At 41.0% G+C, this 23,825-nt stretch overlaps 1 protein-coding gene across 2 annotated transcripts in view; it reads right to left on the reverse strand.

Moving 5' to 3' along the window:
* The window catches only part of LOC138973627 (calponin-1-like), a 38,575-nt gene extending 36,607 nt beyond the window's left edge, over window positions 1-1,968 (reverse strand). Inside the window, exon 1 of one of the 2 annotated variants that reach the window (XM_070346358.1) lies at window positions 1,597-1,968. In XM_070346358.1, the coding sequence (XP_070202459.1) occupies window positions 1,597-1,647 (51 nt within the window). In that variant the 5' untranslated portion in view covers window positions 1,648-1,968. The remainder of the gene's footprint in view (window positions 1-1,596) is intronic. The other variant, XM_070346357.1, reaches the window with a different exon arrangement.
* Between the last annotated feature and the right edge of the window lie 21,857 nt (window positions 1,969-23,825).

Here is a 23,825-nt window from a genome sequence, read left to right on the forward strand (position 1 = left end):
TGATAACAGAGGGATGATTAATTAGGTTCGTTTTGAGAATCTAAAATTAATCATATCCACAGCACCAAAAATGTTAACAGAATCGTTTTGTGCATACTTTAAAAACACCCCCCCCCCCCCTGCTTAAGCGTAAAGCAAATATGTAAAGACAAATCAAGTTATTTTACAATTGATGTCTGAAACGAACGTCACTTCTGTGTTTGAAAAGTTAGAGTTTCCCTGGCTATTTAACAAGCAGCACGATATTCAAGCATTTTCTGGACTAATTTGGATTCACACGATCGATGTTTTTAGCAACATTTCCAAACAAGGGACTCTTAAAACGCTGTGAACCATTTGCAAGGAAAAAAGTGATAAGTGAATGGATACGCGAAGCTTATTATCAGTAGTCCGGGGAATCGCTTTTTCACTGTCAAAAAATAATTGAAAAAAAAAATCGAAAATCCCTCAAAACAACAGCTTGTCACTGTACAAGTAGTCTCCAAAAACCAAAGCTTACTAATGTTAATCAAATTTTGTTTCGGCTTGTATTGAAATGTGAGCAGACAACAAAGGAATTCTATTTCCCATAGTCAGAACGCATTACAACTCAGCACCAGTTCAGAAGCAATAAAGGGAAGCAGACACGTACATCAAAACCTACTCAGGTAAGAACCACTTGCGCCCTTTTGCCACCGAAGCAGGACCGACTCACACACCGGCCGCTTTCGCCACATCCGCACAGCTGAAGAGAAGCCATTATGTGCAGGTATCTCCGCCGCCATCTTATCTCGGTGCCCGAGGTACAAATCCCAAGACGCAAACGGGCTGTTTTCTTTGATCTATGTCCAGTGATTCAGTGAGTGCACCCTTGCCGCACAATCTGTTACGGCGTATCGGACCTTTTACGAAACTGCCCACACCTCTCTCGGCGCAAAGACTGATGTCGTAATTAAACTACCATCGACTGATGTGTGTCTATATTAGTAGTCATTGCTAGGCAATTCAGAGACTATTACCTGGATGCATTATGAACTGCAAATGGTGCAAAAATAATGCAAACTACGATGTATGTCTAATACACTCTTTCACAATCTATGACCTGGCTTGTGTTCCTAGTTCAGCATAGCCTGCAACTCTTTCAGTGCAAAGATGGTGAAGCTACTACTGATGTCCAGCGCATCTTTTTCAGGATCTCTTATCTAAACACATTTCGAACTGTCCCAAAACTATACAGAAAAGAAAGGCACTTTTTCGGTCAAAATTCCCCCAGCGCAAAGATTCTGTGCTCAGTCTACGAACCGTATTGCCAAAGCCCTTTTCACAATTTGTTTTTCAGACACTGTCTTCATGTCAGTAGCCCCCCGGCCAAGACAAAGATCGTGTACTCTTATGATCTGTGATATATGCAGACTTTATTACCTGAACTGACACATTCGGAACTGCCCAAAACCAGAGAAAACCGGAAAATAGAAGTCACCCATCACAAACCATTGACCTACTATCTCACAACTGTTGTGTGGACAACAGCAACCAAAACCAAGGTAATCGGCAGGAAACACACACACACACACATGTATCACAATTAAAAATTCAATTAAACAATTTGCTTCTTACCTTGGAATGCAGGGCACGGTCCATCCCCATAGCTTTTTCGCGGTTGGCCATTTTGTCGAGTTACGTCGCTTGCAGCACTAACTGTACAAAATCAGAACTTTTTGAAGACGTTGCAAGGCAGCAGAAGAAGAACTCACTAGCAGAAGTAGAAGCAGGAGAAGAAGACACACCAGTGACAAGACTGTGAACTGGAGGGGCAGTAGAAGAAGAAAACGACCCACAGAGATGAAGAACCCACGAAACGGCTGACGGACTTCACGTGCAGAGGGCTGAAACACACGATGTAGCTGGTCGTGTCTCGCTGTGCGTGTTGCGTGTGTACAGTTTGTAGTAAGCCAAACACCGGCCGGCCTTTCGCCAAAACTTCGGGAAGGAAGAGGAAGAAGCTTGTACACGCAAGCAAGAAGGAATTGTGAGAAGGCGGGAGGGGGTGGAAAGGAGAGGAGAGAGAGAGAGAGAGAGAGAGAGAGAGAGAGAGAGAGAGAGAGAGAGAGCGAGAGAGAGGGGGGGGGGGGGGTACAGGTAAGGAATTGAAGCCAAGTCAGAATCCAGGCTATAGACCACTCTTACCTTACTTGAAGCCCCCATCCTAAGTTCTCCTTCATCTTTCTCACCTGTCTGTCCTGCAGCCATTGCCGTAACGACTGTTCTGCGACTGGGTGAAACATGGCCGAGAGGAGAAAGATAGGAGCAACGTTTAAGGCCAAAACAAAAAAAAGGTCTGTTTACGGTAACCCGACCGACCCTATTTTTTTCGCGCGACCCTAGACTTTTTTTGGCATTTGGGGAAAAAAAAAATCTTTTGTTTTTTTTGGCAAAATAACGTAAAAATATGGTTTTTTTGGGGAAAAAAAAAAATTCCGACCTACCGACCCTATTTTTTGGGCCTATGTTACCGTAAACAGACCTATTTTTTTTTGGGCCTAACATGAACACGATCTTGGTTTGCTTTTTGACACTTACGAGTCCAGCGTTTTTGGTTCACTTTTGACACTCACTAGTTCAGGGTTTGGAAATCTTGACACGTCTACGGTAAATTTGTAAAAACTCAATAACGAGTGTATGTTTTGCCTGTGTTTTTTTTTTTACACTCACAAGTAGAGATATTTGTAAAGCCTTTTCAATTACAAGTTCAAGTTCTGGTTGCCTTTCGGCATATAATCATTCGAGTGCAGGGTTTTGTTCACTTTTGAAACTTATGAATTCAGGTTTTGGTTGACTTTTGAAACTTATGAATTCAGGTTTTGGTTGACTTTTGAAACTTATGAATTCAGGTTTTGGTTGACCTTTGAAGCTTACAAATCCAAGTCCTGGTTGAATGTTGACAGTTACGAGACCAGACCAGACCATAGTCATCCTTATATAAAAAAAATATGTCAATGTTCACGCATTTAGGTTTGCGTGCAAGACAACTGCGTGTTTTGGCTACAGACATCAATCTAGTCGTGAACAACTTTGACATGAAATGCTGATTAAAAGAAAAAAGAAAAAAATCCAAAATAAATCAATTAATAGATGGACTATCGACCTACAAGAGAAGCTTACCAATCTTTGATCTCATTTGTATCAGAGGGGTACGTGAACATGTAGGACTATTTATTAAAAAAAAAAATTATCAATCGGAAGACCCTTAGGTCGAAACGTCGCTGTTATTCCTTCCGTGTTCGTCATTTTAACGTGAGTACATTGCTTTTTGGTCTCTTTATCAATCGGACGTTTTCATTAAAAATATTGATTTCGCCACATTCTTCAACACTCTCAGACGACCTCATTTGTTTTACCCAAATCGATTGAAATTTTGGTCAGACCATCATTGACTCAGTCCATATTATTTCAACTCGGACGCTTAAAAATAAATAAATTAGTTTGTTCGTTGAATTTTCGCAAGTTTAACATTTTCACAAGGTTATCTAAAAATGATTGCATCGATCGTATTCCAAGAATATTAGATATGTCATGTTTGCTCTACAAATCAGCTCATTATTAAAGAAAACAGGCTATCTGGGTACTTACGTTCGAATTCTTCACGGAGACGACCGTGACCCGTATCGGTCTTCGTGTAGCTTGGTCGACGTATTGACTAAATGTCACTTGATATCGGTTTACGCGACTTGTTAATTTTTCTTTGCTTATGCTTTCCTTGATCACAGTTAGGTTGAGTGAACAGTTGAATAGTGCTAACAATGATGCCAAGCACAACAAACTCCACATAAAATTATTTAGTCACTTTCCAACTGTATGTACTGTTTTTCATTCCGCAGTCCTGCTTTGGCGCGTGAACTTTTAATACGATTGGAACACTTTGACCAACAAATTTTGTTTTCCCAAGTAAAGGCCATTTTACCTCGGAAAAACAGATAACTAAAAAGTGATTGGGGGGAGGGGGGGGGGGCTAGGGGGGCGGGGGGGGGGGGGGGGCGGAGTTCACTTTGTTTCTTTCTTGGAGTGAGGGCGAGGGAACTAAGCGTTCATCCCAGTTAACTTTGTCATTCATAAAGAATGCTTGAAACGGCGTGCAGACCTTTAAAGATTTTAACAAAAACGCCAGCAAAACGAAGTCTTTTTCTGTAATACCAGAAACGGATGCTTAAAACGACACGCAGCCATTGAAAATATTCCAAGAATGTAAAAAAAACAAATCGCAGAAAAATCACAGTCTTTATTGAAGTAATTAGTTGAAAAGTCGTAGACCACGCAGGACCGCCAAATTTCAACGATGACACTCTGTAGAAAGCGAAAGAAAGAAAGGGGAGGCAACTTGGCAAAAGTTCGTTGGTCTGATGAGGCTTCGTATCTCTGAGGTGTAGAGAGCTTTGGAACGAAATGAAACAGGGTGGGGGGGTTGAGAGAGGGAGGTAGACGGAGGAGGGAAGGGGGTAGATACAGTTGTAGACAGCACCGTCTTTCCTGGTGCAGTCTCAAAGCGTTGGGGTGTTAGATTTCCCTGTTGGAATGCCATGGCCTTATATGTACGGCAGCGCGGCGAGCGAGTCTTTCGGGCGCACGCGGCGGCGGCGGCGCGTGCCTCTCTCTACCACACAATTGTATGGCAACGTGTTAGTGCCAAGAGCGAAAAAACGTTATGACGATTTACATCGCGCTTTGTCAAATAGCTGATGATCCATGTGCCAAATGGGAATAATACACAATTACAATGATGATGAGGATCTTTGTCATTTAATTTTTATTTTTTTTAAAGATTTACATTAAGGAACCGTCAGTTACACTGATCTTACCAAATCAATAACACAGTCGTGCTATATACTGTTTTACTCAGTGAAGGATGAACTAATGCTAGTGTTAATAACGACGATTACAATAATGTTTTAAAACCCTGTTTGCTTGTTAATCAATTTGTAAAGAATAGTGGGTTGCTCAAATACCGATCTTGTGCCGGATCAATGAAAATTAAAATACTTGAAACTAATATAGCCAGATTGGCCAAAAACGATTGATTTACAAAGAACACAACTCGTAAATGCCAATTACAATGAATATTTTCAAAATGTCCGGAATTTTACACTTTTGGCCCACCTGTCAACAGTAGGGCATGCTAGCAACAAAACTATGACTTTTTATTGTCTTGTTTTGCTAGATGCGAGAAATACGAGAGTGTTGCATGTGAACTGTTGCCAGAAATAAACACAAGCATCCTGACACCCGCAGCAATAAACAACGTTTCTAAAGGGACAATAGTACTAACACTCTTAATTCTTGACGACTATTTTTGGATTACTTGTGCATGTGTGTGTGTGTGTGTGTGTGTGTGTGTGTGTGTGTGTGTGTGTGTGTGTGTGTTTCTGTTCGTGTGTGTGTGTGTGTGTGTGTGTGTGTTAGTGTGTGTGTGTGTGTGTGTGCGGGTGTGCGTGTGCGTGCGTGCGTGCGTGTGTGTGTATGTGTGTGCGTGCGTGCGTGCGTGTGTGTGTGTGTTAGTGTGCGAGAGTGTAGTCTTGATGATGACTGGTTTTCAGTGTTGAATGTTTAAATATCGCTTCACACGACTTGTTCGATAAATGTCTTTGACGACGTCACATCCAGCTGTTCTTTGACTAACTTCGGACTATATATGGGATTGCATTTCAGAAGCTAATAATAATTAATTAGTTCGTTCAATAAAATCGCGATTAAAATCGAATTTTTGCTGTCAGATTTAAAAATGATTGCATCGTTTTGTTATCATAAAATGAATCCAAAAACAACAGCATATGTTGTGTTTTCATAGAAAACAAGCTGAAAGCCCGGCCATGAAAGCGGTTTTATGCAAATTTGTTTCAATTGGCTTGTGTTACCAAGTTCCGGCTTGTGTCAGCGCTGTGTTGGCCGAAGGTTTTGGCCAACCCATGATCGAATTATTAAATCTTGGTGAGAAAAATAAATGATTTGCGTTTATTTTTAATTCTGTAAGGCACACACATTGATACAAAGATTTCACTCTTCACAAGTTTAAACATTTTTTTTCTCAGTATCTTAATTTTTTTTTTACACTTATGGCGGTGTCATGCCACCATACAACTTTGTCCGATGCTGACAAACTTAAAAACCTTCTCGCTCGCGTGCGTGAGTGAAAGCAAGCTGCCGCAGAGTCAGTCCCTCGTTTTGTACCGTTAGCCTGTGGATGCTAGTTGCGATCTTCTGTACTGACAAAGACGTTCTTTTCTCGACCACGCAACGTCTTGGAATGGCGGAAAGGAATTTGTATTTATGCCACTGGCGTGTGTGTGTGATGGTGCTAACGCCAGTTGCTTAATTCATTATGTGTTTATCTTGCATCTTCTTTCGTCGGCCTCACCCCCCCCCCCCCTCCTCCTCCCCCACCATCCCACATCAGTCCATTCCTCTTTTCTACGCCCCGACTATTCTCCAACAAAGAATCGCACGCACACAAACACACTGACGCACACACACTGACACACACACACACACACACACACACACTCATATCCACGCATTTGCGCAAGCACGCAGAGTCTCGGAGTTTTGCTACTGTTTTCGTCAACCTGCATGTAAATCTGTAAAAGTTGTGTGTATCATAGTTACGTGCTGGTTTTTTCTTGTTTTCATCTTATGAACATTCTAAATGTTAGACTAACTTATTGTCTTGTACAGAATAACAACTGTGTGAATGGTGCTATACTGAATGAAAGAGTGTGACATGAAGTTCTTGTACATCATTGTAAAGAGTGTGAATGACGTTTTAGTTTAGATGTCAAGCGCTTAGAGCAAGCCTTTTTAACGAAAGTTTTTGATTTAGCGCTATATAAATGTTCTTCTTCTTCTTATTATTATTATTATATATATGCATGTTCAATACTGTCACTTCTGCAGACTTTGGGATTTAAGTGTGTGTATTCGTCACCTGTGACCAGCTGTGTTGGACACTGAAAAACATGAACAATTAAACTAAAGCCACCATTATTATCAGAGCAAGTTAACAGGATTCAATTGGATATCGTCCAGCCTGTCAAACACTATAAACATTTCGTACAAAGCGTACACTGACAGTACGCGGTTCTCAGGCTCTTGCATTTTCTCTTGTTTCTCCGTGGAGAGAGAGAGAGAGAGAGAGAGAGAGAGAGAGAGAGAGAGAGAGAGAGAGAGAGAGAGAGAGAGAGAGAGAGAGAGAGAGAGAGAGAGAGAGAGAGGTGTCTCTCTCTCGAAACAGAGAGAGGTAGATTGAGAGAGAGAGAGAGAGAGGGGGGGGGAGAGAAAGAGAGAGAGGGAAAGAGAGCGAAAAAGACAGATATGGAGAGACAGAGAGGGGGTGAGAGAGAGGGAGAGAGTGGGGAGGGGGAGAGAGAGAGAGAGAGAGAGAGAGAGGGAGAGAGAGAGAGAGAGAGAGAGAGAGACGTGTCTCTCTCTCTCGAAACAGAGAGAGGTAGATTGAGAGAGAGAGAGGGGGGGGGGGGGAAGAGAAAGAGAGAGAGAGGGAAAGAGAGCGAAAAAGACAGATATGGAGAGACAGAGAGGGGGTGAGAGAGAGGGAGAGGGAGAGAGTAGGGAGGGGGAGAGAGAGAGAGAGAGAGAGAGAGAGGGGGCTGACAGACAGACAGATAGACAGACAGACAGACAGACAGACAGATAGACAGACAGACAGACAGTCAGACAAACAGACAGACAGACAAAGAGAGACAGACACAGAAACAGACATGCACCTAAACAGAGCATCCTGAACTCAGGTCAAAATTAGTTCGGTTCATTCTCTCCCTGACAGGATGCCTTGAGTTTCCTTGTCTGGCAAGGAAACCGATTTTTTTTTAATACAAGGTTGTCGTCACCAAGACTGAGACTGGTCTCAAAAACCGGGAAATCTTTAGATGATGCAGTTGTTTTTTATTTCAAACCCTCGAAGTATTCTCCCTTAGCGGCTACACACAGTTTAAGTCGTTGGACCCAGTCAAGAAATGACCGTTTGAAGTCGTTTTTTGGCACCTGGTTCAGACACTGGAAAACAGCCGATCCGAGGGCTGATCGACTGTCAAATCGACGCCCAGCCAATTGTCTTTTCAGATGAGGAAACAAAAACAAGTCGCGTAAGGCGAAAATACAATATTTAGTCAAGTAGCTGCCATTTTTCAGCAAGACCGTATGCTCGTAGCATCGTCAGTCCACCGCTCATGGCAAAGGCAGTGAAATTGACAAGAAGAGCGGGGTAGTAGTTGCGCTAAGAAGGATAGCACGCTTTTCTGTACCTCTCTTTGTTTTAACTTTCTGAGCGTGTTTTTAATCCAAACATATCATATCTATATGTTTTTGGAATTAGGAACCGACAAGGAATAAGATGAAAGTGTTTTTAAATTGATTTGGACAATTTAATTTTGATAATAATTTTTATATATTTAATTTTCAGAGCTTGTTTTTAATCCGAATATAACATATTTATATGTTTTTGGAATCAGCAAATGATGGAGAATAAGATAAACGTAAATTTGGATCGTTTTATAAATTTTTATTTTTTTTTACAATTTTCCGATTCTTAATGACCAAAGTCATTAATTAATTTTTAAGCCACCAAGCTGAAATGCAATACCGAACCCCGGGCTTCGTCGAAGATTACTTGACCAAAATTTCAACCAATTTGGTTGAAAAATGAGGGCGTGACAGTGCCGCCTCAACTTTCACGAAAAGCCGGATATGACGTCATCAAAGACATTTATCAAAAAAATGAAAAAAACGTATGGGGATTTCATACCCAGGAACTCTCATGTCAAATTTCATAAAGATCGGTCCAGTAGTTTAGTCTGAATCGCTCTACACACACACACAGACACACACACACACACACACACACATACACCACGACCCTCGTCTCGATTCCCCCCTCTACGTTAAAATATTTAGTCAAAACTTGACTAAATATAAAAAGTCACAGGGTGCAAGATCAGGAGAGTAGGGAGGATGTGGCAAAGTTTCAAAGTTTTCTACCTCCAGGTACTCTTTCACCACCTTGGATTTGTGAGCAGGTGCGTTATTACGAAGTAATTTGATCCCTTTCAATCCTGTAGTTGGTCTGGCTCTCTTGTAGTAACGAACGATGCCAGCAAGAACTTTTTCCTTGTAGTACACCCCAGTGATGCTTCTGCCTTTTTCGCGTGGTTTTTGAAAAATGACGCCCTTTGTGTTATAAAATATTGTGTATAAAACCTTCTTGCCGGAGCGACTTTTTCGCACGATCCGAGGGGCATTGGCACCTTTTTTTTTTTATCCATGCTTTGTTTTGAGCTTTTCTTTTTGGCTCAAAGAAGTACACCCAAGTTTCGTCTCCAGTCACGATCTCATCCAAGCGTTTTTGATCACATCCGTCGTATATCTTGAGTAGCCGTTGGGCAAACGTAACCCTACACCTCTTGTTCTCTTCAGTGAAGAAATGTGGTACCCATCGCGCGCACACCTTTGTGTATCCAAGTTTGTGTTTTAAAATTCTCAAGACAGACGACGACGAAATGTCCAGTGTTTCGGCGATAAAATGACTGCTCACTCGGGGATCTTCATCAATGGGACACCATTTTATTGTCGGTTACAGGTGGTTTCTTCACTTTTCCCCTTGCATCTTCCACAGACGTTTTCCCTGTTGAGAAATGCTTTGCCCACCGAAAAACTGTCGCGCGAGATGGTGCTGTGCCTGGGCTTACAGTTCTCAGCTCTTCAAGTATGTCACCGGCCGTTTTACCAAGTGCCATTCTTATTTTGATGTAGGATCGAAAATCCTTCTCTGAAAATGTGCTTTTTGCCGCCATTTTTTAGGCCAGTGTCTCTCGCTTACATGACTAAATACACTGTATCTTTACGAAAACACAACGGATCACAAAGAAATTATGCACAATAAAACGTTATGTACCAATCTTGATAATGACGTCATTTGTTATAAATGTCGTCATTTGATTCTGTGCAAAAAAGACCAGTCTCAGTCTTGGTGACGCCACAACCTTGTAGGCTCTTGTTCCTGTGAGGACGTAAAAACTTAGGTAACCAACCAACCAAAAGGTCAAATTCAAACCAAAGTGGGCTGACGGGCGCAGTGGCGTGGTGGTAAGCCATCGACCTCCTAATCGGAAGGTCAAGAGTTCGAATCCCGGCCGCGAACGCCTGGTGGGTTAAGGGTGGAGATTTTTCCGATCTCCCAAGTCAACTTTTGTGCAGACCTACTTCGTGCCTTATCCCCCTTCGTGTGTACACGCAGTCACAAGACCAAGTGCGCACGGAAAAGATCCAGTAATCCATGTCAGAGTTCGGTGGGTTATAGAAACACGAAAATACCCAGCATGCTTCCCCCGAAATCGGCAATGGCTGCCTGGCGGTCATTCACGTAAAAACCCACTCATGCAAAAAAATGAGTGAACGTGGGAGTTTCAGCCCGTGAACGAAGAAGAAGAAGTGCATTTTCTATGGGTGTTTTTCCTGCATACATGGAATGCGGCCGAGTGCAATTCCTGATGGAAAAGAGATGACAATCAATCTCGTGCCACGGTCTTCGGCGAACCTGCCGTAGACTGCTGAGTTCTGTTTCACCGGCTTTCACTTTGATAAGGCGCCCATCCGCATGGGAAAGCCGATTTTTACATCTATACAGTCACCCGTTGTCCGTGACTGTAGATTGGCTGACTTTTTAGTTTCATACGGCAGTTATTATAACGGGAAGCTAACGCGCTTGCGTGTGTGTGTGCATGTGTGGGTGGTTTTTAAGCCGCTATTAGTATAATGGGGCTTACTGGATTTGCTCTGTCTGTTTGTTTGTTTGTTTGTTTGTTTGAGGCGGGCGGGCGGGCGGTCGGTGTTTGTCGGGTAAGACTTGTATCTCTGGGTCAATTAAGCTCAAATTTCGTGAAATTGTTAGGAATAGGGTTAGACGGGTGGATGTAAAAAATTACATGTCAAACGGAAGATATCAGCTTTTAACGCTTTTAAAAACCGAGCCAGGGGACGAAACCCACTGACAGACTTATACGTTTGCGGGAATTCCCGCACACAGAACTCCGAGTTACTTCCCTTCTATCACTGACAGCATGCGTTGGATTAGAACTCCGGACAAAAACGTAACAAGTGTTGACCTTAACGGGGTCAAGAAGCCCGCCCTTGTTAATATGGGGTGGAACATGGATTTTTGATCGAGACTTCATGTAAATCTCAAACAGCATAGATCCTTCATAACGACCGATTTTTGAAAAATTATTCTGTAAATAAACAAAGAAATAGTGACGTCATTTGAACTACACAGTCTATATGTGGTGGGTTGTGGACGACCCACTTTTGAATTAAAGAAGGCATTTTATTTTGTTTATTTCTATTTGGATGGCGTGGGTTGTGTAGAAGGATACTTTTTATGTTGAATATTTCTTTAGAAAGTATGGGCCGTTCATGAGTAGTATCATTGGTACTGTGAAGGTTAAGTGACGCAAAAGTGTGTACGTCATTTACTTTGGAAAGAGGCCGTGATGAGTTACTTCCCTTCGGGTCTCGTTCTATCATCTTTCTTTCTTTCTTTCTTTATTTGCTGTTTAACGTCGTTTTCAACCACGAAGGTTATATCGCGACGGGGAAAGGGGAGAGAGGGGATAGAGCCACTTGTCAATTGTTTCTTGTTCACAAAAGCGCTAATCAAAAATTTGCTCCAGGGGCTTGCAACGTAGTACAATATATTACCTTACTGGGAGAATGCAAGTTTCCAGTACAAAGGACTTAACATTTCTTACATACTGCTTGACTAAAATCTTTACAAAAATTGACTATATTCTATTCAAGAAACATTTAACAAGGGTAAAAGGAGAAACAGAATCCGTTAGTCGCCTCTTACGACATGCTGGGGAGCATCGGGTAAATTCTTCCCCCTAACCCGCGGGGGGATTCTATCATCTGAGTGATCGACAGGAAGAAGAAGAAGAAGTTCTATCACTGACAGCATGCGAACATGCGTTGGATTATTAAGCCGCCTTGTAAAGGGTGCTTACTGGATTTGCTCTGCCTGTTTGTCCGGGTTTCAGGTGTTTGTCTACCATGTCACCACGTGTAAAGAGCTCGGTCAATGTTTTTTAAAATTATTTATTAATTTATTCATTTAATTTGTTTATAATTAATTCTTTCTAAAATGTATTTATTTACTTTAAAAAAAATCATAATTTATTCATTTAAAAAAAAAATCTCCCTCCCTCTGTCTGTCTCCGTGTCCCACCCCCATATTACCAAGGGCGGCTTCTTGACCCCGTTAAGGTCAACTCTTGTTTTTTGTGTTTTATATTTTTTAGAAATTTGGGTTTAATTAACATTTCGAAGCTGCGAATAGGTCACGCAATGCTATGCACACCTTCGTCTTCAATCTATGCAAGCGTACAGAATAAGCAGCAAACGTCTATGTCTGACAGTTGTTCGTCTGTCTGTGTCTGCCTGTCTGTCTGTCTGTCTGTCTGTCTGTCTGTCTGTCTGTCTGTCTCTCTCTCTCTCTCTCTCTCTCTCTCTCTCTCTCTCGTTCTGGCGAGTGTCAGATGCAAAAAAGTATTCCTATGCTTAATCTGTTACCCTCGTAAAATAAAGAATTGTCATTGTCATGGTCATTGTCATTGTCTCTCTCTCTCTCTCTCGCTCTCTCTCCCTCAGTCTCTCTCTCTCTCTCTCTCTCTCTCTCTCTCCCAGTATCTCTCTCTCTCTCTCTCTCTCTCTCTCTCAGTTTCTCTCTCTTATAACACATGAATGTGAAATGATGCATAGAATTATGTCAAGGAATGCACCTACATTAATTGCCTCAAATTTCAAACTGAATAATTCAAGAAAACTAAACAAATTAATTACCCCAACCCCTAGAATTGACCTTTACAAATCAAGTCTTTCTTATTCTGGCGCCTTATTGTGGAACTCCATTCCTGATTTAAGCAATTCAGTGAAACTTCCTTCAAGGAACTGTACATGCTGTTTCTCTTGGAAACAAGTAAATAATTATGTGATAATATTACATCATTGCTTGATATTCATAATGCATTTTGAAATGTCTTTTTAATTTGTTGACATGTTAATTATATAAATTGAATTGTAATTAACTTAACTTCTATTTTTTCTTGTTATTAATCGAGTTACCCTCAATGGGCGAGGACCGGATGAAAAAAAGCATGTATAAGCCTACTTTGCTTATTCTGTTACCCTCCTCTCTCTCTCTCTCTCTCTCTCTCTCTCTCTCTCTCTCTCTCTCTCTCTCTCAATGTGACTGACACATATAAGTACTGACACCCATACCCCCACACTCTGCATTCCTTACAAGGTCAGCAATTCTTGTTCAATTAAGTCCTCGTATTCATAACAGAAGTTTCTCGTTTGAACAGTTTGAGTCATAAACTACATCGCACCACCCCCCCCCCCCCCTCCCATATCAAGAAAAACGAGTGACTCAAACGTCGAGACTGCACGGGGGAGAGTTGGACCCGCGGTGACTCAGGGGGAAGAAGCCTACAACCAAAACTGCAGACCGGCGGCGTGCATGCAGTCATTATCACAAAACTGGGACACACTGGCTTTTTGGCACGTGAAATTGCGTGCATCGTATTTTTTTTGGTACGGTAAACCTTCTGTGTCAAAAGGTGATATTTATTCGAGTCTTGTTGCTAAGGGCCGTTTTTGTTTTGTTTGTGTGTTTGCTTGTTTGTTTGTTTAATTTGTTTGTTTGTTTGTTTGTTTGTGGTCATATATGGTTTAGTAACATTGTATTCATTTTACTAACCCGATGTTAGACAAGAAGCTTGGAGCTTAGTGGGACTTTTTTTTAAAGTTCTGACTAAGAATTTTACCAGTCGTGTTGGCGGATATAAAGAATAATTATGTTCAACTACTGTTTCAGTACTAAAGAGGTACCTGCAATGTGAGACCCCTCCATTGCGAGGACACCTCCTAATGTCCCTTTGTCTATTATCTTGAACAAATATACTACCTGTCAGAACAGGCCACCTGGAATGTAGGGACACATTCTTTGGCTGGTGCCAAGGGGGTCCATACAGCACAGGGACAGGGCTCCACGCGGACGCCCCTCCTAGTGCGTCCCGGGAACCCACTTTCAATTTTTAGAGTGTCCATGGACCCCCACAGCAGCATGTTAGAGGGGGATCCTAAGGGTCCAAAAGCCGAAAAGTCCCAGTGTACCTATAAAACATTGTGGTCACGTATTGTGTACTGTGAACGATATTCTTCCTTGGAATATTTTAGGTGGACATGACAATCCGGGACCCGCTCTTTTAAAGTCTAGTGCGTCCCGGGACCCCCTCCATACATTTCTAGTACGTGGTTTTGGCTTCTAGCGCGCGCGCGTATAGGACGTAGGGACGCGCTCTATGGGGAGCCCTGCAGGGACCACTATAGTACAACGGTCAAAAGGGCCTTTCAAACCCTTCAAATAATGTCCTTCACCGTGTCACTGTGTCACTGTGTGTGTGTGTGTGTGTGTGTGTTTGTGTGAGTATTTGTGTGTGTGTGAGTATTTGTGTGACGGTAAGTGGGTGTGTATGTGTGTGCCTGTCTCAGCCAATACGCGTGCGTGCGTGAGTGTATGTGTGTGTGTGTGTGTGTGTGTGTGTGTGTGTGTGTGTGTGTGTGTGTGTGTGTGTGTGTGTGTGTGTGGATGTGTGTATACGTGCACGCATATTTGTCTGTATGTCTGTCTATTTGTTGCTCCGTCTGTTTGGCAGTGTGCGTATAGCTGTGTCTCCGTTCGCTCTTTATTGCAGTTCTTCCCTTTGATTATTTTCATGAAAAGAAAATTACACTGTTGATACAAACGGCTAGCCATACTGTTTCGCCTCACCTTTACCTCAACCCACCTGCGAAGAACAAACAACGCCCGACTGAATTCCGGCTCCTGTCATTCCGGAGAAAAAGGGGTGTTTCAAATCAGCAGAGTCTGGCATCATATTGCGTCTATGTCATCCCGCGTTTTGCGCGACGCTCGGGGAATTGACATAGCGTTCACATGACAGAATCATCCTAAACTCAGGTCAAAATGAGTTCGGCTCATTCTCTCCCTGACAGGATGCCTTGAGTTTCCTTGATTTTTTAACATATTTAGAGCTTTTTGTAATGTATTATTGATATAAGCAGATTCGCGATCGTCGATAATGATTTTTCATGGTGTTTTGTAATTTTTAAATTACAACGGAATTGATATGTAAGATAGTTTCAAGCGAGCTATTTTTCGCGGCTGTATTTACTGTGCAAACAACTCTAAATATGGCAAAAGTGTCACGTGATAATCAACCGTTTGGTTTCGGCGTTCACTGGAGCAGACGATTTTTTCTGTAACCAGTTGACAGTGATGAAACCATATAATACGGTCTCCTTCCGGCAGCAGTCCCAAAATTTCGACTTGTTTTGACCTTAGAACGATGTCTTTATCATCATAACTGTGAAGAACAGAACGGAGATCACTGTCGAAGTCGGCCAATCTGCAATCATTTTCGTCTCGCGAACACTGATCTCAAATTTAGATCAGTGCTCGCGAAAACCATATGGGAGATAACTCTGTATTTTTGTTTTGATAGATTCGCGTAGGACTGTAGCGTCCGGTCAGGGAGAGAATGAGCCGAACTCATTTTGACCTGAGTTCAGGATGATGACGGAATGTTTCTCGGGATTTACTCACTCAAAGTTGATACTCTTTTCCATGCTTTTATTCTGTTGTATGTGGTGTGTGTGTGTGTGTGTGTGTGTGTGTGTGTGTGTGTGTGTGTGTGTGTGTTTGTGTGTGTGTGTGTGTGTGTGTTCGTGTGTGTATGTGTGTGTGTGCGTGTGTGTGTGTGTGGGGGGGGGTGTCCAAGGCGCCCCCTCAGCGAAACTTAAAAGGGTTCCAAGACCAGACCCGAAAAGAACAAGTACAATCGTCCTAGAGAAGTGTTTTTATTTTAGACAACACATATTTGACTTTTTCAATGTACACATATAAGGATGACAGCAACAACGAACTATAGTTTTGGGAGAAGAAGACGGAAAGTGCATGAGTAATGTGGTTTTCGTCTCTAAAAAAAACAAGTCGCGTGAAGCGATATAACAAAATTTAGTCAAGATCAACACCACAAACCAATCATCGCCGAGACTACATTCAGATAGTCTCGGCTAACCATACCGAAGACCGAGACGGGTCACGAATCACGCGTCCGTAGTACTTTCTGAACCTATTTTCTTTCATTCTAAGCACATTTTTAAAGTAAACATGACATATCTATATATTCTTAAAATCAGGAGATTAAGAATACAATGCAATCAATTTTAAATCTGTTTGCGAAAATTCGATTTTAATCACAACTTTCATAAGCAAACTAATTTTTAAGCCTCCAAGCTGAAATGCAATACCAAAGTCCGGGCTTCGTCGAAGATTACTTGACAAAAATGTCAACCAATTTGGTTGAAAACCGAGAGCGTGCCAGTGCCGTCTCAACTTTCATAAAAAGCCGGATATGACGTCAACAAAGACATTCATCAAAAAAACGAAAAATAGGTGTGGGGATATCATACCCAGGAACTCTCATGTGAAGTTTCATGTAAACCGGTCCAGTAGTTTTCTCTGAATCGCTCTACACGCACACACACACACGCATGCATGCATACATACATACATACATTACATTACATTACATACATACATTACATACATACATACATACATACATACATACATACATACATACATACATACATACATACATACATACATACATACATACATACATACATACATACATTCATACATACATACATACATACATACATACATACATACATACATACATACATACATACATACATACATACATACATACATACATACATACATACATACATACATACACCAGACCCTCATCTCGATTCCCGGTCAACGTTAAATGACATGTTCCAGAAAACGAGACGTATATGATATTATAGCCTGTAAAAAGCAAGTGAATTAAGGATAGCATGTAAAATGTACCAACAACGGAATTAAGTAAAAAAAAAACCTTAACGCGTCTCTTATTCATTTACGTATTGTCCTTACTTTCTTTTATTCTGTGTTTTTTTCCTTCTTTCTTTCCCCTGTCCTTTAACTCTCTGACTATTAAAAAAAAAAAAATTAAATCTCTGACTTTTGTTGAAAACCGTGTTCCTTTTTTAAGCCATTGTTTTGGCTTTAACCTGTCGTTTGTTACAGGAAGAGATCGAGTGATCATTGGTATGTTTAGAATAAATACCTGTTCTCAAGCCGTTGTTTTGGCTGCAGCCGGATACCTATAATCTTATAACGACACGGGAAGCGAATTGGCATTGGAATGTGTACAACGAGATAGTCAATGTTTGTAAAGATTTCAGTCAAGCAGAATGTAAGAAATGTTAAGTCCTTTGTACTGGAAACTTGCATTCTCCCAGTAAGGTCATATATTGTACTACGTTGCAAGCCCCTGGAGCAATTTTTTGATTAGTGCTTTTGTGAACAAGAAAAAATTAACAAGTGGCTCTATCCCATCTCCCCCCCCCCCCCCCCCCTTTCCCCGTCGCGATATAACCTTGAACGGTGAAAACGACGTTAAACACCAAATAAAGAAAGATACAGTCGAGCAAGTCTATAACGACCAACCAAGGGACCGACCAAAAGTGGTCGTTATTGACAGGTGGTCGCTATGGTAAGGTGAAATATTGAGAAGAAACAGTTCTCTGGGATCCTTATGGATGGAGTCGTTGCTGGAAGGTGGTCGCTATGGAGACGTTGTCGCTTCGACTCTACCAGGAACGAGATTGCTATCTTCCCCGGTGTAACACGAAATGTTTACTCCACGAAAAATTTACTCCGGAGTAAATATTTCGTACGAAATTCTTACTCCGAGTACACTTTTCGTACGAGAAAAAAACTCCCCAAGGCACGAACAAATTACTCCCCCCACGAAATTTTTACTCCCCATTTTTTTTTACTTCCAGTAAAAATCTCGTACGCAAAAATGGGATGCGGGCGAAGGGATAATGCCAATAAGTGATCTCGCGCACACGAATGTCGCGCAACCCTCCTTCCACCCCTTCCACCACCAAGACTAACAGGGGACAAGGGAGTAAAAATTTCGTACACCTGGCATGGGAAGTTAAATTGCTCGTGTTGGGGTGAAGTAATTTATTCGTTATTTATTAGTCAGGGGAGTAACATTTTTGTACGAAATTTTTACTCGGAACTCACCTGTCTTGGGGAGTAATTTTCTCGTGCAATGGGGGAGTGCTTTTTTCGTAAAGGGAGTAACTTTTTCGTACGAAATGTTTACTCCGGAGTAAAAATCTCGTGGGAACAATTTTCTCGTGTTACACCGGGCATGCGATTTCCTTCACATTTTCTGACAACACACACACACCGACACACACACCGACACACACACACACACACACACACATACACACACACACACACACACACACACACACACACGTACACACACACACACACACACACACACACACACACACACACACACACACACACACACAAACAAACACTAACACTAACACACACGTTTGTCTGATGTGCTTTTCACTGTCTTTTTTTTTGCATTCAGTTTTGGTGTTGTTTGGTTTTATCCTTGTGCGCTGATAATTATGTCTCTGCGTATGATTCTCTCTCCCCCCCCCCCTTTTTTTTTAATTCTTTTTTTTTATTTTTTTATTTTTTTGCATCATCTATTTAACGTATAACGCATACTGAGCTACTTTTTGTTGAACCGTTGTTTTGCGGCTGTATCATCGTGTGTGTGTGTGGTGTGTGTGTGTGTGTGTGTGTGTGTGTGAGTGTGTGTGTGTGTGTATGTCAGTATTTGTATGTGTGTGTGTGTGTGTGTGTGTGTGTGTGTGTGTGTGTGTGTGTGTGTGTGGTGTAAGTGCGTGCTACAGTGTAGTCTTTGTTTTACGACAATGGGAAGCAAATTGGCATTGGTACGTGTGTACACTGCCACTGACAACACAATTAACATGAAAGACATTCCTATCCCTCTCTCGATTCCCGTGGTGCTCTATGGCAATCCGAATGGTGCAAAAGTCCCTTTTAGCTCTTGATGTCTAAATAACACATTATTTAGCTAAATAACGCGTTATTTAGCTAAACAATGCTTTATTTAGCTATATCATGCATTATTTAGCTAAATAATGCATTGTTTAAATTAAACAATGCATTATTTACAGATACAGAAAAAAGAGAGCCCAGAGCACTAAATAATGCATTGTTTAGCATAAATAAGAGATTGTGTTTGTAAATAACTCATTATTTATAAATAATTACGCGTTTTCTCTAAACAATATATTATATGTAAATAAAGTGTTATTTAAATAAATAAAATATTATTTAGATAAATAAAATATTATTTATCTAAATAAAATATTATTTAGATAAATAAAATATTATATGTAAATAAAATATTATTTATCTAAATAAAATATTATTTAGATAAATAATTTATTATTTAGATAAATAATTTATTATTTAGATAAATAATTTATTATTTACTGTTTTTGCCTTGAAATAGTATTATTAAACTAAATAATGCTTTATATAGCTATATAATAGGTTTCCGCTATATAATTCATGATTTGGTAAATAATACATTATATACCGTAAATAAAATATTATATACCGTAAACAATTCATTGTTTAGCGCATCGCGAAGCCGTTTTTTCTCTTGTTGTTTTTTTCCACGTGTTTCCGTGGATCCACGAGAGCTCTGTTGATTCTCAAACTGACCAATCAGACAACTAGCATCTGTACACTAATTAAAGTCCCATTGTTGAGTGTGACGAAAACTCGTGGTGACGATTTTAAAACATGTTGGGTCACGCATGGTCCAATCTTACATGGTCCAATCTTACATGGTCCAACCTTTCATGGTCCAACCTTACATGGTCCAACCTTACATGGTCCAATCTTACATGGTCCAACCTTACATGGTCCAACCTTACATGGTCCAATCTTACATGGTCCAATCTTACATGGTCCAACCTTACATGGTTCAACCTTACATGGTCCAATCTTACATGGTCCAATCTTGCATGGTCCAATCTTACATGGTCCAATCTTACATGGTCCAACCTTACATGGTCCAACCTTACATTGTCCAACCTTACATGGTCCAATCTTACATGGTCCAACCTTACATGGTCCAACCTTACATGGTCCAATCTTACATGGTCCAATCTTGCATGGTCCAATCTTGCATGGTCCAACCTTACATGGTCCAATCTTACATGGTCCAACCTTACATGGTCCAACCTTACATGGTCCAACCTTACATGGTCCAATCTTACATGGTCCAACCTTACATGGTTCAACCTTACATGGTCCAATCTTACATGGTCCAATCTTGCATGGTCCAATCTTACATGGTCCAACCTTGCATGGTCCAACCTTGCATGGTCCAATCTTACATGGTCCAACCTTACATGGTCCAACCTTACATGGTCCAACCTTACATGGTCCAATCTTACATGGTCCAACCTTACATGGTCCAACCTTACATGGTCCAATCTTACATGGTCCAATCTTGCATGGACCAATCTTGCATGGTCCAACCTTGCATGGTCCAATCTTACATGGTCCAACCTTACATGGTCCAACCTTACATGGTCCAACCTTACATGGTCCAATCTTGCATGGTCCAATCTTACATGGTCCAACCTTGCATGGTCCAACCTTGCATGGTCCAATCTTACATGGTCCAATCTTACATGGTCCAACCTTACATGGTCCAACCTTACATGGTCCAACCTTACATGGTCCAATCTTACATGGTCCAACCTTACATGGTCCAACCTTGCATGGTCAAATCTTACATGGTCCAATCTTACGTGGTCCAACCTTACATGGTCAAACCTTACATGGTCCAACCTTACATGGTACAATCTTACATGGTCCAACCTTACATGGTCCAACCTTACATGGTCCAATCTTACATGGTCCAATCTTGCATGGTCCAATCTTACATGGTCCAACCTTGCATGGTCCAACCTTGCATGGTCCAATCTTACATGGTCCAATCTTTCATGGTCCAACCTTACATGGTCCAACCTTACATGGTCCAACCTTACATGGTCCAATCTTACATGGTCCAACCTTACATGGTCCAACCTTGCATGGTCCAATCTTACATGGTCCAACCTTACATGGTCCAACCTTACATGGTCCAATCTTACATGGTCCAATCTTACATGGTCCAACCTTACATGGTTCAACCTTACATGGTCCAATCTTACATGGTCCAATCTTGCATGGTCCAATCTTACATGGTCCAACCTTGCATGGTCCAATCTTACATGGTCCAACCTTACATGGTCCAACCTTACATGGTCCAACCTTACATGGTCCAATCTTACATGGTCCAACCTTACATGGTCCAACCTTACATGATCCAAGCTTACATGGTCCAATCTTGCATGGTCCAATCTTGGATGGTCCAACCTTGCATGGTCCAATCTTACATGGTCCAACCTTACATGGTCCAACCTTACATGGTCCAACCTTACATGGTCCAATCTTACATGGTCCAATCTTACATGGTCCAACCTTGCATGGTCCAACCTTGCATGGTTGGACCATGTAAGATTGGACCATGCAAGATTGGACCATGTAAGATTGGACCATGTAAGGTTGGACCATGTAAGATTGGACCATGCAAGATTGGACCATGTAAGGTTGGACCATGTAAGGTTGGACCATGTAAGATTGGACCATGTAAGATTGGACCATGTAAGGTTGGACCATGTAAGGTTGGACCATGTAAGATTGGACCATGTAAGGTTGGACCATGCAAGATTGGACCATGCAAGATTGGACCATGTAAGGTTGGACCATGTAAGGTTGGACCATGTAAGGTTGGACCATGTAAGGTTGGACCATGTAAGGTTGGACCATGTAAGGTTGGACCATGTAAGATTGGACCATGTAAGGTTGGACCATGTAAGGTTGGACCATGTAAGATTGGACCATGTAAGATTGGACCATGCAAGGTTGGACCATGCAAGGTTGGACCATGTAAGATTGGACCATGCAAGATTGGACCATGTAAGATTGGACCATGTAAGGTTGGACCATGTAAGGTTGGACCATGTAAGGTTGGACCATGTAAGGTTGGACCATGTAAGATTGGACCATGTAAGGTTGGACCATGCAAGGTTGGACCATGCAAGGTTGGACCATGTAAGATTGGACCATGCAAGATTGGACCATGTAAGATTGGACCATGTAAGGTTGAACCATGTAAGGTTGGACCATGTAAGATGGGACCATGTAAGATTGGACCATGTAAGGTTGGACCATGTAAGATTGGACCATGTAAGATTGGACCATGCGTGACCCAACATGTTTTAAAATCGTCACCACGAGTTTTCGTCACACTCAACAATGGGACTTTAATTAGTGTACAGATGCTAGTTGTCTGATTGGTCAGTTTGAGAATCAACAGAGCTCTCGTGGATCCACGGAAACACGTGGAAAAAAACAACAAGAGAAAAAACGGCTTCGCGATGCGCTAAACAATGAATTGTTTACGGTATATAATATTTTATTTACGGTATATAATGTATTATTTACCAAATCATGAATTATATAGCGGAAACCTATTATATAGCTATATAAAGCATTATTTAGTGTAATAATACTATTTCAAGGCAAAAACAGTAAATAATAAATTATTTATCTAAATAATAAATTATTTATCTAAATAATAAATTATTTATCTAAATAATATTTTATTTAGATAAATAATATTTTATTTAGATAAATAATATTTTATTTACATATAATATTTTATTTATCTAAATAATATTTTATTTAGATAAATAATATTTTATTTATCTAAATAATATTTTATTTATTTAAATAACACTTTATTTACATATAATATATTGTTTAGAGAAAACGCGTAATTATTTATAAATAATGAGTTATTTACAAACACAATCTCTTATTTATGCTAAACAATGCATTATTTAGTGCTCTGGGCTCTCTTTTTTCTGTATCTGTAAATAATGCATTGTTTAATTTAAACAATGCATTATTTAGCTAAATAATGCATGATATAGCTAAATAAAGCATTGTTTAGCTAAATAACGCGTTATTTAGCTAAATAATGTGTTATTTAGACATCAAGAGCTAAAAGGGACTTTTGCACCATTCGGATTGCCATAGTGCTCAGCCACCTACTTATTAGCTGAACTGGAAGCTGCAATCTGCCCCCACCACCACCCACACATTTCCTTCTCCTTTCTCTCTGTCCTCGCCTTCGTCTCTGTTTAGCATTCTGACCATAGAGTTATCTCCCATATACAGTACAAGGAAAAAAAGACAATCATCAAAAACAAGAGGAAAACCAGAGCGGAGAAAGATGACTACCACCTGCTCCAACGTGAAGAACAAGTCGTCCTACTCAGACTCCGCACTGGACATAACAGACTAAACCATCATATGGCCACAAAGCTGAAGCTAGTTCCCTCCCCCCTATGTCCGTGTGGCAAGAATCAGACAGCAGAGCACATCCTGCAGGCTTGTCCATACCACAGTGCTCTGAGGGACACCACCTGGCCAGAGGAGACAGCGCTACAAAAGAAGCTATACGGCCCCAGAGAGGACTTGGAGAGGACAGCACGTTTCGCCCTGCAGTCCGGACTGACGATCTAACAGCGAACGACAAGAAGAAGATCTCCCATATGTTTTTCGCGAGCACTGATCTAAATTTGAGATCAGTGTTCGCGAGAAGAAAATGATTGCAGATTGGCCGACT

This window comes from Littorina saxatilis, linkage group LG8, assembly GCF_037325665.1.
Source record: "Littorina saxatilis isolate snail1 linkage group LG8, US_GU_Lsax_2.0, whole genome shotgun sequence".
NCBI lineage: Eukaryota > Metazoa > Mollusca > Gastropoda > Littorinimorpha > Littorinidae > Littorina > Littorina saxatilis.